Source organism: Mya arenaria, chromosome 12 (genome assembly GCF_026914265.1).
Source record: "Mya arenaria isolate MELC-2E11 chromosome 12, ASM2691426v1".
Classification (NCBI taxonomy): domain Eukaryota; kingdom Metazoa; phylum Mollusca; class Bivalvia; order Myida; family Myidae; genus Mya; species Mya arenaria.
In genome coordinates, this window is record NC_069133.1 from 29,992,691 (window position 1) to 30,009,326 (window position 16,636).

The 16,636-nt window shown below is 37.7% G+C and overlaps 1 protein-coding gene across 6 annotated transcripts in view; it reads left to right on the plus strand.

Moving 5' to 3' along the window:
• LOC128211409 (tyramine receptor 1-like) overlaps window positions 1–16,636 on the plus strand; it is a 314,491-nt gene that overhangs the window by 154,291 nt on the left and 143,564 nt on the right. For 2 of the 6 annotated variants that reach the window (XM_052916172.1, XM_052916169.1), the window contains exon 1: window positions 11,219–11,487. The exons of the other annotated variants lie outside the window; for them this stretch is intronic. In XM_052916172.1, the coding sequence (XP_052772132.1) occupies window positions 11,467–11,487 (21 nt within the window). In that variant the 5' untranslated portion in view covers window positions 11,219–11,466. Of the gene's footprint in view, window positions 1–11,218; window positions 11,488–16,636 lie in introns of those variants that run through there. 6 annotated transcript variants of the gene reach the window in all.

Consider the following 16,636-nt stretch of genomic DNA (forward strand, 5'->3'; position numbering starts at 1 on the left):
TTTACCTTTGACTTGGGCTGTATGTGTGTTATAATTAATATTGACGATTTTGAACTTATTGTTTCATTTTAATACAATATTTCGCACAGTTTTGAAATAATTATTTTGGACAAATAATCATGCATATTTGACGATATAAAGATACAGTGACCGATTTAAAGCAAACTTATTTGATGATAATTTTGATTACTGTAACCGACTTGCAGTATCTAGCAGTTGCATATAGATTACCTCTCACCACCTCAAGCAATGACATCCTCAAGCATTGTTTGAATTAATGTATTGTTTTGTTTTTGCTTAATCGGCAATACTGTTATTCTGAGCAATTCAAATGATTATTGATCGACGGCAAAAAGATAAACTGTGGGTGAAATGTGGATAATCTGCTACGAAGCAAACAAACATTCAATTTCAACCGAAATTGTTGTTAAATTAAAATTATTAAATGTTGTAGTAAAGACTTGGGAGATAAGCTGGCCTCACATAAACATAGCGAGACAAATCCAGGATCGTTTACATTTCTTAAGAAAATCAGTTTTATAATGATACAAATAAATATATATACATTTAAATACAGTTAGTTCTCTTCTGTATGGTAGGATTATCAAAAAACAACACTATACATTTAACATAATGTTAAATAACACGTTGTTGTGAAAAGCAAAGTCAATGGCAATATATAAGTACACTATTTCATACATAATTATGTAATAATGGAATTAGTCGTTATCTTATAAGGTTATAGTTGAAGCCATTTTTGTTCTTTTTTAAATGTTGAGCTTTCTCCACAGTGCAGTTACTTGTAAACCGATCTGAAAGGGTCCTTGAAAATGATTCAGTTAGTATTGATAACATGATAATGAGTTGTTACTAAGCGATGAAATACTTCCGTATTCGAACCATTAAAACGGAAATGAGTTTTACTCACTTAACATTTGCTTCAACATTAAGCAAGATTTGATTTTGATTTTTTACTCGCCAATGTCACTAAGTCTGAAGATGGATTTATTTGTACAGTACCCTCTTAAAAGTCTTTACAAAGTGAACAAGTAGAGACTATGCATTGTACTTACCAAATGGTGAAGTGTTTTTTTCTTTTCGAAATAGTTGGGTGAGACATAGCTAGTTAAACCTGGCGCAAATCAAAATGCTGAACTTGATAAATATGCTACATAAAGGGCAAATAATTAGTAATATGAAAAAAGCTAATTATGAATGAACTTTAACTGCATCACTTCACTGGGACACATCATTGACAGTCATTGTATTGGCGTTAAACCAGCCGTATCTGATAGGTTGTCAAAGTAGGTCATAACATCACTATGAATTAGAAATAATGTCAGCATATATTAAATACATGTTGCGAGTTTATGTTCATAACCCTAATCATATCATGACAGATGTTTGAGCTTCCTTTGTTATTCATTATTTCTGTGTCAAATTTGTTCTCGTTTTGCAAAGACTCTTTTTTGTTCCATTTCGGTTCTATCATAATAAGTTAAAGCGTATACTACGAGTACATGCATGCCAGTGATCTATGGAAAATGGGGCGGGTGCAGCTAGGCCGACGGCGTACGTACTTATTTGACTTTCTGAATTCGACCAAAGTGAAGGCACGTGCTAGTTTGGCAAAAACTTTAAACTACAAGCTTTAATTCAGTGTCGTTTATGGCTGATTGTCTGAAAAGTGATTTGCTTTTGATGAAAATGAAATGGACTAATTTGTTAGTTCCCGAATGGCGGCACATACAATTCGGAACGTCCGTCCGTCAAAACGGCCCAGGAACCACAAGAAGGAAGGCATGAAGTATATGGCAAGCAAATGAATCGTTTGTTCGATCTTGGGCTAAATATATCAAAGGTTAAGGTCGCGATGACATTGTGCTCGAAAATATTTCCGATCACCAACGGTAAAGAATACTATTTTTGCCCAGAATCCATAAACTTGGTACGCAAGTTGGTCATGGCCAGCAGGTGACCTCTTTGCGCTGGCACAACGTGGTAAGGAGGGAGCAAACAGGGATACGAAGACCAAGCCCGCTATTGGGAAGCAAACATTGATGTGCAGACCTAACCCGATACTCGGAAGCAAACCCAGAAAAGTCGACCCGTCCTGCTACGAAGGAAGCAAGGATAAATTCGCAGATCCTAACCTGCTATGTAGGAACAAAGATATATGTGCGGAACCTAACCTACTACGTAGGAACAAAGATATATGTGCGGAACCTAACCTGCTACGTAGGACTAAAGATATATGTGCAGAACCTAACCTGCCACTGAGAAACAAAGCTAAATGTACAGAACCTAGCCTGCCACTGAGAAACAAAGCTTTATGTACAGAACCTAACCTGCTACGCTGGAACTAAGCTATATGTGCGGAACCAAACCTGCTACGCTGGAACTAAGTTATATGTGCAGAACTTAACCTGCTACGTAGGAACAAAGATATATGTGCGGAACCTAACCTACTACGTAGTAACAAAGATATATGTACAGAACTTAACCTGCTACGTAGGAACAAAGATATATGTGAAGAACCTAACCTGCCACTGAGAAAAACAGTTATATGTGCAGAACCTAACCTGCTACGATGGAACTATGCTACATGTGCAGAACCTAACCTGCTACGCTGGAATTCAGCTATACGTGCAGAACCAAACCTGCTACGCTGAGAAAAGCTATATGTGCAGAACCTTAACTGCTACCCAGGAACAAAGTTATACCTGCAGAACCCAACCTGCTACGCTGGAACAAAGCTTTATGTGCAGAACCTTAACTGCTACCTAGGAACAAAGTTATACGTGCAGAACCCAACCTGCTACGTGGGAACAAAGCTATACGTGCAGAACCTTAACTGCTACGTAGGAACTAAATTATATGTGCATAACCTTAACTGCTACGTAGGAACAAAGCTATATGTGCAGAACCTTAACTGCTACCTAGGAACAAAGTTATACCTGCAGAACCCAACCTGCTACGCTGGAACAAAGCTTTATGTGCAGAACCTTAACTGCTACCTAGGAACAAAGTTATACGTGCAGAACCCAACCTGCTACGCTGGAACTAAGCTATACGTGCAGAACCTTAACTGCTACGTAGGAACTAAATTATATGTGCATAACCTTAACTGCTACGTAGGAACAAAGCTATATGTTCAGAACCTTAACTGCTACGTAGGAACAAACCTATATGTGCAGAACCTTAACTGCTACGTAGGAACAAAGTTATACCTGCAGAACCCAACCTGCTACGCTGGAACAAAGTTATATGTGCAGAACCTTAACTGCTACGTAGGAACAAAGCTATATGTGCAGAACCTTAACTTCTACGCTGGAATTATGCTATACGTGCAGAACCCAACCTGCTACGCTGGAACAAAGTTATATGTGCAGAACCTTAACTGCTACCTAGGAACAAAGTTATACCTGCAGAACCCAACCTGCTACGCTGGAACAAAGCTTTATGTGCAGAATCTGAACTGCTACGTAGGAACAAAGCTATATGTGCAGAACCTTAACTGCTACGTAGGAACAAAGCTGTATGTGCGAACCTTAACTGCTACGTATGAACAAAGTTATATGTGCAGAACATAACCTGCTACGCTGGAACAAAGCTATATGTTCAGAACCTTAACTGCTACCTAGGAACAAAGTTATACCTGCAGAACCCAACCTGCTACGCTGGAACAAAGCTATATGTGCAGAACCTTAACTGCTACGTAGGAACAAAGTTATATGTGCAGAACCTTAACTGCCACTGAGAAACAAAACTATATGTACAGAACATAACCTGCTACGTAGGAACAAAGTTATATGTGCAGAACCTTAACTGCTACGTAGGAACAAAGTTATATGTACAGAACCTGAACTGCTACGTAGGAACAAAGTTATACCTGCAGAACCCAACCTGCTACGTAGGAACAAAGTTATACGTGCAGAACCTAACCTGCTACGCTGGAACAAAGTTATATGTGCAGAACATAACCTGCTACGTAAGAACAAAGTTATATATGCCGAACCTTAACTGCTACGTAGGAACAAAGTTATATTTGCAGAACCTTAACTTCTACGTAGGAACAAAGTTATATGTGCAGAACCTTAACTGCTACGTAGGAACAAAGTTATATGTGCAGAACATAACCTGCTACGTAAGAACAAAGTTATATATGCCGAACCTTAACTGCTACGTAGGAACAAAGTTATACGTGCAGAACCTTAACTGCTACGTAGGAACAAAGTTATATGTGCAGAACCTTAACTGCTACGTAGGAACAAAGTTATATGTGCAGAACCTAACCTGCTACATAGGAACAAAGTTATATGTGCAGAACCTTAACTGCTACGTAGGATCAAAGTTATTTGTGCAGAACATAACCTGCTACGTAGGAACAAAGTTATACGTGCAGAACCTTAACTGCTACGTAGGATCAAAGTTATTTGTGCAGAACATAACCTGCTACGTAGGAACAAAGCTATACGTGCAGAACCTTAACTGCTACGTAGGAACAAAGTTATACGTGCAGAACCTAACCTGCTACGTAGGAACAAAGTTATACGTGCAGAACCTAACCTGCTACGCTGGAACAAAGTTATACGTGCAGAACCTAACCTGCTACGTAGGAACAAAGTTATACGTGCAGAACCTAACCTGCTACGCTGGAACAAAGTTATACGTGCAGAACCTTAACTGCTACGTAGGAACAAAGTTATACGTGCAGAACCTAACCTGCTACGTAGGAACAAAGTTATACGTGCAGAACCTTAACTGCTACGTAGGAACAAAGTTATACCTGCAGAACCTAACCTGCTACGTAGGAACAAAGTTATACCTGCAGAACCTAACCTGCTACGTAGGAACAAAGTTATACGTGCAGAACCTAACCTGCTACGTAGGAACAAAGTTATATGTGCAGAACCTAACCTGCTACGTAGGAACAAAGTTATACGTGCAGAACCCAACCTGCTACGTAGGAACAAAGTTATACGTGCAGAACCCAACCTGCTACGTAGGAACAAAGTTATACGTGCAGAACCCAACCTGCTACGTAGGAACAAAGTTATACGTGCAGAACCCAACCTGCTACGTAGGAACAAAGTTATACGTGCAGAACCCAACCTGCTACGTAGGAACAAAGTTATACGTGCAGAACCCAACCTGCTACGTAGGAACAAAGTTATACGTGCAGAACCCAACCTGCTACGTAGGTACAAAGCAGAACTGCTACATAGGAAGCACAAATAGATACCCAGACCAAGTCTTCTACGGAAGAAGCCAACACAAATGCACCGACCCAACTCGCTACGTTTTAAGCAATGATGGATGTTCAGAGAAAGCAAAGCATGTTCGGTTTGCATATTTTTTGTAAGCCAGAAAATAGAGTGACCTTTTTTAAAATCATCCTTGTTATTTATTGTATATCATGTGAAACAGTTAAGTAAATTTTTAATTGTTTTGTGCTTGTGCAGAATATATTTTTCTTCATGTGAACTTTTTTATGGTAAAAACGTTTGTGTAGGCGTTATGGCAATACATTGCCAGCGTTTTCTGGAGGGTGTGATATGGAATTTTAATAAATTTTCTGAAATATCTTCAAGATATTTATTTTACATTTAATAAAAACTGTCAATATATTTATTAGAATGTTTCATACAGTCATGTTTCTATTTATCAGATGTTAAATCAACTTTTAATATTAGCAAGACTTTTAAAAAACAAATGTCATTTGTTTTCTTATCAATTAGTAATTCTATAAAATGTATACCCAAACTTTGTAGTACCTCGTAAATTATGCTCACATGGTAGATAACTGCTTTTTCGCCTGATTCATTTGTGCACTTGATGAAGTTTATTTATGTAAATTGTCATAAACGTATATATATATATATTGTAGTAAAGTTTGGGTTAACGTATCTATATATTGTAGTAAAGTTATGGTTAACGTATCTATATATTATAGTATAGTTATGTTTAAAGTATCTATTTATCGTAGTATTGTTATGGTAAATTTATCTTTGTATATTGTAGTATATTAATGGTCAACGTATTTATATATTGTAGTAAAGTTATGGTAAACGTATCTATATAACGTAGTATAGTTTTTCTTAACATATTTATATAGTGTAGCATATTTATGGTTAAGCATAGTAATGGTAAACGTATCTAAATAGTGTATATTGTAGTATAGTTTTCTTTAACATATCTTTATCGTAGTATAGGTATGGTTAACGTAACTATATATTTTAGTATAGTTATGGTTAACTTAAATAAATATTATGGTATAATTATGATTAACGTATTTATATATTGTAGTATAGTTTTCTTTAACATATCTTTATCGTAGTATAGGTATGGTTAACGTAACTATATATTTTAGTATAGTTATGGTTAACGTATCTATATATTATAGTATAGTTATGGTTAACTTAAATAAATATTATAGTATAGTTATGGTTAACGTATCTATATATTATAGTATAGTTATGGTTAACGTATCTATATATTATAGTATAGTTATGGTTAACGTATCTATATATTATAGTATAGTTATGGTTAACGTATCTATATATTGTAGTATAGTTATCTTAAACGTATCTTTATCGTAGTATAGATATTGTTAACGTATCTATGTATTATAGTTATTATCTATATAGTGTAGTATTGTTATCTTTAACGTATCTATATGTTATGGTATAGTTATTGTTAAGATATCAATAAAGTGTAGTATAGTAATGGTAAATTTATCTATATATATTGTAGTATAGTTATGGTTAACGTATGTTTAGCGTAGTATAGTTATGGTTAACGTATGATTAGCGTAGTATAGTTATGGTTAACGTATGTTTAGCGTTATATAGTTATGGTTAACGTGTGTTTAGCGTAGTATAGTTATGGTTAACGTATGTTTAGCGTAGTATATTTATGGTTAACGTATAGTTAGCTTAGTATAGTTATGGTTAACGTATGTTTAGCAAAGTATAGTTATGGTTAATGTGTGTTTAGCGTAATATTGTTATGGTTAACGTATGTTTAGCGTAGTAAAGTTATGGTTAACGTCATTCTATATCACATGAAAAACACATAACCTAATCATTACTTCTATACAAACGTATTTTTGGTAAATGAATGGAAACGAAGTAAATAACACCACATTTAAAATGCAAATTCAATTTCAAAATTTATTGCAAAAGACTCGAACAATTCCAAAATTAGTTTTAATAATCTTTTGGTTTATTTTCTAACAGAAAAATGAGTTTTTGTGAGACATTGTTGTGTAGAATCTAACATCCAGCCAGCTTATGCGTTTTTGTGAGATGTTGTTTTGTAGAATCTAACCTCCAGCAAGCTTATGCGTATTTGTGAGATGTTGTTTTGTAGAATCTACCCTCAAGCCAGCTTATGCTTATTTGTGAGATGTTGTTTTGTAGAATCTAACCTCCAGCAAGCTTATGCGTATTTGTGAGATGTTGTTTTGTAGAATCTACTCTCAAGCCAGCTTATGCGTATTTGTGAGATGTTGTTTTGTAGAATCTAACCTCCAGCAAGCTTATGCGTATTTGTGAGATGTTGTTTTGTAGAATCTACCCTCAAGCCAGCTTATGCGTTTTTGTGAGATGTTGTTTTGTAGAATCTAACCTTCAGCAAGCTTATGCGTATTTGTGAGATGTTGTTTTGTAGAATCTACCCTCAAGCCAGCTTATGCGTATTTGTGAGATGTTGTTTTGTAGAATCTACCCTCAAGCCAGCTTATGCGTATTTGTGAGATGTTGTTTTGTAGAATCTACCCTCAAGCCAGCTTATGCGTATTTGTGAGATGTTGTTTTGTAGAATCTACCCTCAAGCCAGCTTATGCGTATTTGTGAGATGTTGTTTTGTAGAATCTAACCTCCAGCCAGCTTATGCGTATTTGTGAGATGTTGTTTTGTAGAATCTAACCTCCAGCCAGCTTATGCGTATTTGTGAGATGTTGTTTTGTAGAATCTAAACTCCAGCCAGCTTATGCGATAAGTTGCATTTGCATATCATACATTTTCGAGATCAATGCCTTTCAATTTCAAACCAATTATCAATCGGGCAACATATTTTTATTACTTTTCGGTATCGGTGATCAGAAAATAAAACATTTTGAAATTACAGTCAATTCATAGATAGAAATTATTGAATTAATTTATTTTACACGATTTGTGTTGTCAATGAAATCTAACACCGTCAAATCTCACCTGTATTTAAAACAAAAGTTTTCCAATGTTGGTTATCTTAACAAGTGGTTTCAAGTGGTTTTAATCCAAGACTGTATTTCATGATGAAGAAGCAAAATAATAATCCCATCTGTATCGGTATGAAATCTATTGATGTTTGCTATTGTACCCGTTCTTTATTCACATGAACTTGTGATGGTTGATATTAGCAGTTATACAGTTAAGTTTCTGCAATGTAATACAGTTGAGTTTCTGCAATGTACTGCAGTTGAGTTTCAGCAATGTAACACAGTTGAGTTTCTGCAATGTAATACAGTTGAGTTTCTGCATCTGCAATATAATACAGTTGAGTTTCTGCAATGTAATACAGTTGGGGAGGCTGAAAAATTTCTTAAGCCACAGACAATTGCAAAACTCCTCGACCATTATCATAAATCAACATAATGTACGCGCATTTTAGATGACTATCACCCCCTATTAGTGCAGTACCAGAACTGTTAACACACCAATGATGGCTGGTTTACGTGTAGGTTATCAATCATATGGCGTTAACTGTGAAAACTGATATCATTTATCAAATCCAGTTTTGATTTTTTAGCCAGTCTTTGCAGTGTAAGCAGTTAAAAAAATGAATATATTTCCTGTCTGTCATCTTGACATTTGACATGAAAAATCCAGCGTTGTTCTAGAACTGATCCTTTTGTGGGGATATATTCTTTTAAACGGCTCGAGATAAGATTTCGTAAGTTTAAGAAAGTCCTTTTTGAGAATTGCAATCTGGTATGTTCACTACAAAAGTTAACGTACGGCGTATACCCCGTTCACACAGGGTCCCGCTTCTACAACGTCTAAACTTGATACCGAGCCGTGACCAATCGTGGTCATCGTGGCAGGTCGAGAGAGGGCCTTCATGAACGTGGTAGGGTCGCGGTTGATTCACGAAGGTCGTGAAGCTCCACGAACTCGCCACGCTCCTGCTACGTTTGTTTTGAATATGTGCGCGTATGCGTGGCGAGTTCGTGGAGCTTCACGATCTTCGTGAATCAACCGCGACCCTACCACGTTCATGAAGGAGGGTAAAAGGTTGTACGAACGTAGTATCGGCATAAGCGTAGAAGCATTGTCGAAGCATCGTTGCAAGATAGTCATTATCGTAATAACATTGAAGTACAATCGGCGATTTTTTGATCTAGTATACACGCTGACGTCTTCCAATTTTAACTCACTGACCAGTCTATCGTAATGGCCAAACTGAAGCCTTCTTTTTGCAGCTAGCCTCGATCGGACCCAATATCTTCTTTATCGCCTTCTTTTTCGCCTCCGAATAAAATTTTCCATCTGATATTCGACAAGTATCTGCTTATGCTTAAGGAAAATAAGTTGTACCAATTCTGACCCGTTCATTTTTCAACGTTTTTGATTGAATTGAAAAGCTGTTTGAAATCCCTCAATTTATATACAGGCATCGAATCAAATCGTGCAATGATCGTGGAGAGAACGTAGTGTGGTCGGTAAAGAGCGGCGACATCGTGGAGCAGTCTTTTAAGTCTGTCTACCAACGTTGTAGGGTCGTGTATATCGTGGTGACAACGTTGTAGAAGCGGCACACGATATGTGATTGTCGCGGTGAAAGCGTGGTACAAGCTCGAAACGAATCGGAAACGCGGTGGTCGTGGTCGTAGAGCAGGTATCCGCGGACGATATTCATCGATTTTTTCAAGACTTTGACGCCGTTCTTTCCCTGATCGGATAAATTCTTCAGATCGGGATGAGCAGAATGAATGTGGTAGGATTGTAGCTCTGTGTGAACGGGGCATTACAGTGTGTAGTTTCCAAATTTGACCAGTCCTCAACTATTGATATCGCAAGAGCGGATCGTATATCTTGGCTATATATATATATTTCAATTCAATTCTAGTAAAAATTAATCTTATAAAATTAAGGGTTCCTGGTCTCGGGATATAGGGACACCTGTCGCTTACGGATACCAAACGTTTTATAATTGATGCTTTTAAAATATTTTAAACCGCATAATAGTAAGATGACATGAAACAAAATCTTAATGATAAAGAATTGGCGGAGTGAGCGTAGCGGAGGAGCCAAACTTATTCATTAAATTTGCAGGACATATAACTGACTTAGAAAACAACCTAATTGACTGTCACATTGTCAACGCAATATCTGACACAGGGAGTTTGTATCGGATGAGTGGAAGTAGGTGGACCTTTAAACACCCGCAAGAGTTGAAAATCTTAATTATTAAGCCTAGTATTTAATGATTGCAGTTTCTGCCATCTGTCATTTTATTGGCTGAATTGTAGGTTGTATTTTAAAGTATCATAATAGCTCCAAGGCGCTTTAACACGAACAGCATGCTTAGTTCCTGTAAAACAAATAGAGATATAAAACGTTCTGTAAATCAGCTTTTAATGATTTAGGAACAGATTTGTTCTGCACTTCAGATTGCATCTAAATAATTTTCGCTTGTGATTAAGATAAATGTATTGGTAAGTGCATGCGGCGTCACAACATGTTACATTAGCGATATCGTCGATGTAAAAAATCTTTATACTACAATTTCCATTTTAAAGGCTTTTTGCGTTACAAACAGGTTTTGCTGCGGTCAGTTTTACGTTTCAGTTTTATTATTATTGGCTCACTTAATTTGCTCAAGGTGTTATATTTTAGTCTAGCTCTGGCCACTATAACTTTTACTTTCCTTACTATAGATATACACTACTGTCATAAACCTACTGCGCACACTGTTTTACGTTCTTAAATAACGATGTGTTCACATTGGTTATCCCCGTCCTTTCACGCGGCAAACAGATAAGTAAAATACCTACTCCAAACCATTAATCATTTTCATTATGGTTGTACTTTATAATAGTTTGTATCCTTCTCCGCTCCCCTGTTAAATTGCCCACAGAGGCTACGAACTAAACTATATCGGATAGAAACTTGATGAAATCCATCATATAAGTGAACAGTTGTGGCTGGGAGGTTGTTTTGTGCTATGGTTTAATACAACACATTAGAGTATCAGATAAAACTGATTTTCATCCTGTACAGAACCGAAACGCATATACTCGTATATAGCTTTGAATATTTTCTTGATCTGATATCGATGAAGCGTTAATATAAAGTCATCTAGTCTGATGGTTGGTGTGCCTTTGCCTGTATACAATATAGTGCTCTTATATTGAAACTAAATACTATATGTGAGTAAATAATGAATTAAAATTAGAACCAAGTGGACATAAACAACACGATGGCTACTTTTGCGAGCAAGGTAAATCTTTTCAAATAAACTTATTTAAAATGATGATAAAGTTACTTTATATTTTAGCAATGATTGCTTATACTATTTTGCTGTAAAAGCTGTGTATAACACGAGGAAGAATATTACATCATTGAAATGATAGTATGAGATAGAGCACCTTTTATGAGTGAAATAACATTGCTTTTGTAATTCTTTTTTAAGCTTTCAAATACAAGGCATTTTCAATATGTGTCTTAACTTATATAATGGAATCAACATGATCACTCACTATCAATATATATGACAGTATTTGTGATATCTGTGCTTCCAAATATTAATTTGCTATCAGTTGAAGGCAAAGTGGAGAAATTGAGGCTATAAGAAGGATTACAAAATCAGAATTACAAGCTTGTTGGCAGTGCAATATTGGTTGTATAGTATTTGCTGCAGGTGAACTTAATGGCACAGGTATCTATAATTAAACACAAATCAATATATGTTGGTCAAATAGTTTACATGATAACTAATCACAAACAAGACTCATTTAAAATATTCATACCAATACCACAAGTATGAAATCACCAGGCATAACCATTGTGGTATACGGGCTGACTATGAAGTACACGTAGCGTGCTGGAACTGTTGTATACGGGCTGACTATGAAGTACATGTACCGTGCTGGAACTATAATATACGGGTTGTCTATGAAGTACATGTAGCGTGCTAGAACTATGATATACGTGCTGACTATGAAGTACATGTAGCGTGCTAGAACTATGATATACGTGCTGACTATGAAGTACATGTAGCGTGCTAGAACTATGATATACGTGCTGACTATGAAGTACATGTAGCGTGCTTGAACTGTGATATACGGGCTGACTATGAAGTACATGTAGCGTGCTGGAACTATGATATACGGGCTGACTATAAAGTACATGTAGCGTGCTTGAATTGTTTTATACGGGCTGTCTCTGAAGTACATATACCGTGCTGGAACTGTGATATACGGGCTGTCTATGAAGTACATTTAGCGTGCTGGAACTTTGATATACCGACTGACTATGAAGTACATGAAGCGTGCTTGAACTGTGATATACGGGCTGACTATAAAATACATGTAGCGTGCTTGAACTGTGATATACGGACTGACTATGAAGTACATGTAGAGTGCTTGAACTATGATATACGGGCTGATGAGACTATGAAAGTACATGTAGCGTGCTTGAACTATGATATACGGGTTGATTGGCCTATGAAGTACATGATGCGTGGTTGAACTGTGATATACAGGCTGATGGGACTATGAAGTACATGTAGCGTGCTTCATGTAGCGTGCTGGAACTATTATATACGGACTGACTATGAAGTACATGTAGCGTGCTGAAACTTTGATAAACAGGGTGATGGGACTATGAAATACATGTAGCGTGCTTGAACTTTGATATACGGGCTGATGGGACTATGAAGTACATGATGCGTGCTTGAACTGTTATATACAGGCTGATGGGACTATGAAGTACATGTAGCGTGCTGGAACTGTCATATACGGGCTGATGGGACTATGAAGTACATGTAGCGTGCTGGAACTGTTATATACGGGCTGACTATGAAGTACATGTAGCTTGCTGAAACTTTGATAAACGGGGTGATGGGACTATGAAATACATGTAGCGTGCTTGAACTTTGATATACGGGCTGATGGGACTATGAAGTACATGTAACGTGCTTGAACTGTGATATACGGGCTGACTATTAAGTACATCTAGCGTGCTTGAACTGTGATATACAGGCTGATGGGACTATGAAGTACATGTAGCGTGCTTTAACTATGATATACGGGCTGGTGGGACTTTAAAGTACATGTAGCGTGCTTGAGCTGTGATATACAGGCTGATGAGAATATGAAATACATGTAGCGTGCTTGAACTGTGATATACAGGCTGATGGGACTATGAAGTACATGTAGCGTGCTGGAACTGTGATATACGGGCTGGTGGGACTTTAACGTACATGAAGCGTGCTTGAACTGTGATATACAGGCTAATGAGAATATGAAATACATGTAGCGTGCTTGAACTGTGATATAAGGGCTGATGAGATTATGAAGTACATGTAGCGTGCTTGAACTGTGATATACGGGCTGATAGGACTATGAATTACATGTAGCGTGCTGGAACTGTGATATAAGGGGTAATGTGACTATGAAGTGCATGTAGCGTGCTTGAACTGTGATATAAGGGCTGATGGGACTATGAAGTACATGTAGTGTGCTGGAACTGTGATATACGGGTTGATGGGACTATTAAGTACATGTAGCGTGCTTCATGTAGCGTGCTTGAACTTTGATATACGGGCTGATTGGACTATGAAGTACACGCAGTGTGCTTTAACTATGATACAAGGGGTGATGGGACTATGAAGTACATGTAGCGTGCTGGAACTGTGATTTACGGGCTGACTATGAAGTACATGTAGCGTGCTGGAACTATAATATACGGGCTGTCTATGAAGTACATGAAGCGTGCTTGAACTCATTTATACGGGCTGACTATGAGGTATATGTAGCGTGCTTGAATTATGATATACGGGCTGACAATGAAGTACATGTAGCGTACTTGAACTATTTTATACGGGCTGTCTATGAAGTACATGTAGCGTGCTGCTGGAACTGTGATATACGGGCTGACAATGAAGTACATAAAGCGTGCTTGAATTGTGATATACGGACTGACTATGAAGAACATGTAGCGTGCTTGAATTTTGATATACAGGCTTATGAGATTATGAAATACATGTAGCGTGCTTGAACTGTGATGTACGGGCTGATGGGACTATGAAGTACATATAGCGTGCTTGAACTGTGATTTACGGGCTGATATGACTATGAATTACATGTAGCGTGCTGGAACTGTGATATAAGGGGTGATGTGATTATGAAGTGCATGTAGCGTGCTTGAACTGTGATATACGGACTGACTATGACGTACATGTAGCGTGCTTGAACTATGATATACGGGCTAATGAGACTATGACGTACATGTAGCGTGCTGGAACTGTGATATACGGGCTGACTATGAAGTACATGTAGCGTGCTTGAACTGTGATATACGGGATGATGGGACTATAACGTGCATGTATTGTGCTGCAACTATGATATACGGGCTGACTATGAAGTACATGTAGCGTGCTTGAACTTTGATATGCGTGCTTGAACTGTAATATACGGGCTGATTGGACTATGAAGTACATGTAACGTGCTTGAACTATGATATACGGGCTGATGGGACTACGAAGTACATGTAGCGTGCTTGAACTGTGATATACGGGCTGATGGAACTACGAAGTACATGTAGCGTGCTTGAAAGGCGATTTAAGGGCTGATTGGACTATGAAGTACATGTAGCGTGCTTGAACTGTGATATACGGGCTGATGGGACTCTGAAGTACATGTAGCGTTCTTGAACTGTGATAAAAGGGCCGATGGGACTATGAAGTACATGTAGCGTGCTTGAACTGTGATATACGGGCTGATGGAACTACGAAGTACATGTAGCGTGCTTGAAAGGCGATTTAAGGGCCGATGGGACTATGAAGTACATGTAGCGTGCTTGAGCTGTGCTATACGGGCCAATGGGACTATGAAGTACATGTACCGTGCTTGAACTGTGATAAAAGGGCCGATGGGACTATGAAGTACATGTAGCGTGCTTGAACTGTGATATACGGGCTGATGGAACTATGAAGTACATGTAGCGTGCTGTAACTGTGATATACGGGCTGTCTATGAAGTACATGTAGCGTGCATGAACTATGATATACGGGCTGTCTATGAAGTATATGTAGCGTGCTTGAACTATGATATACGGGCTGATGGGACTATGAAGTACATGTAGCGTGCTGGAACTGTATTATAAGGGCTGATGGGACTATGAAGTACATGTAGCGTGCATGAACTATGATATACGGGCTGTCTATGAAGTACATGTAGCGTGCTTGAACTATGATATACGGGCTGATGGGACTATGAAGTACATGTAGCGTGCTGGAACTGTATTATAAGGGCTGATGGGACTATGAAGTACATGTAGCGTGCTTGAACTGTGATATACGGGCTGATGGGACTATGATAGTACAATTAGCCCTTATTCCACAGTTAAAGCACGTTATATGTTCTTCATGGTACCATCAGCCTTTATATCATAATTCCAATACGCTGCATGTACTTCATGTCCCATTAAAGCTTTTATCACAGTCCCAGCACGCTGCATGTATTGCATGAACTTCATAGTCTCATCAGCCCGTATATCACAGTTCAGCACGCAACATGTACTTCATAGTCCCATCAGCCCTTATATCACAGTTCCAACAGGCCACATGTACTGCATGTACTTCATAGTCCCATCAGCCCTTATATCATAGTTCAAGCACACTACATGCACTTCATAGTCACATCACCCCTTATATCACAGTTCCAGCACGCTACATGTATTTCATAGTCCTATCAGCCCGTATATCACAGTTCCAGCACGCTACATGTATTTCATAGTCCTATCAGCCCGTATATCACAATTCAAGCACGCTACATGTACTTCGTAGTCCCATCAGCCCGTATATCACAGTTCAAGCACGCTACATGTATTTCATATTCTCATCAGCCTGTATATCACAGTTCAAGCACGCTACATCTACTTTAAAGTCCCACCAGCCCTTATATCACAGTTCCAGCACGCTACGTGTACTTCATAGTTCCATCAGCCTGTATATCACAGTTCAAGCACGCTGCATGTACTTAATAGTCAGCCCGTTTATCACAGTTCAAGCACGTTACATGTTCTTTATCAAGTACATGTAGTGTGCTTGAACTGTGAAATAACATATAGCTTTTTAGATATATATACTAAATGAACATCTATCTCTATTTAAGATCCAAACTTTAAGTACTTGAAATTTTTCGATACGCGTGAAGACTGTCTCAGATTGTTTTTTTTTTAGGTTTGTATGTTCAATGGTTCAGGTGTTTTGCTTCCTCATCTTTTGATACAATAGATTGATACTGAAATATTTCAAACACGTTCACGTTATCGTAAATGTCATACTCGACGCAAGTGTTTGTGTTGTATGAATAAGGTTGACACAATCCACTTGTTTTCAATACTCACTCTGAATACCACGATTG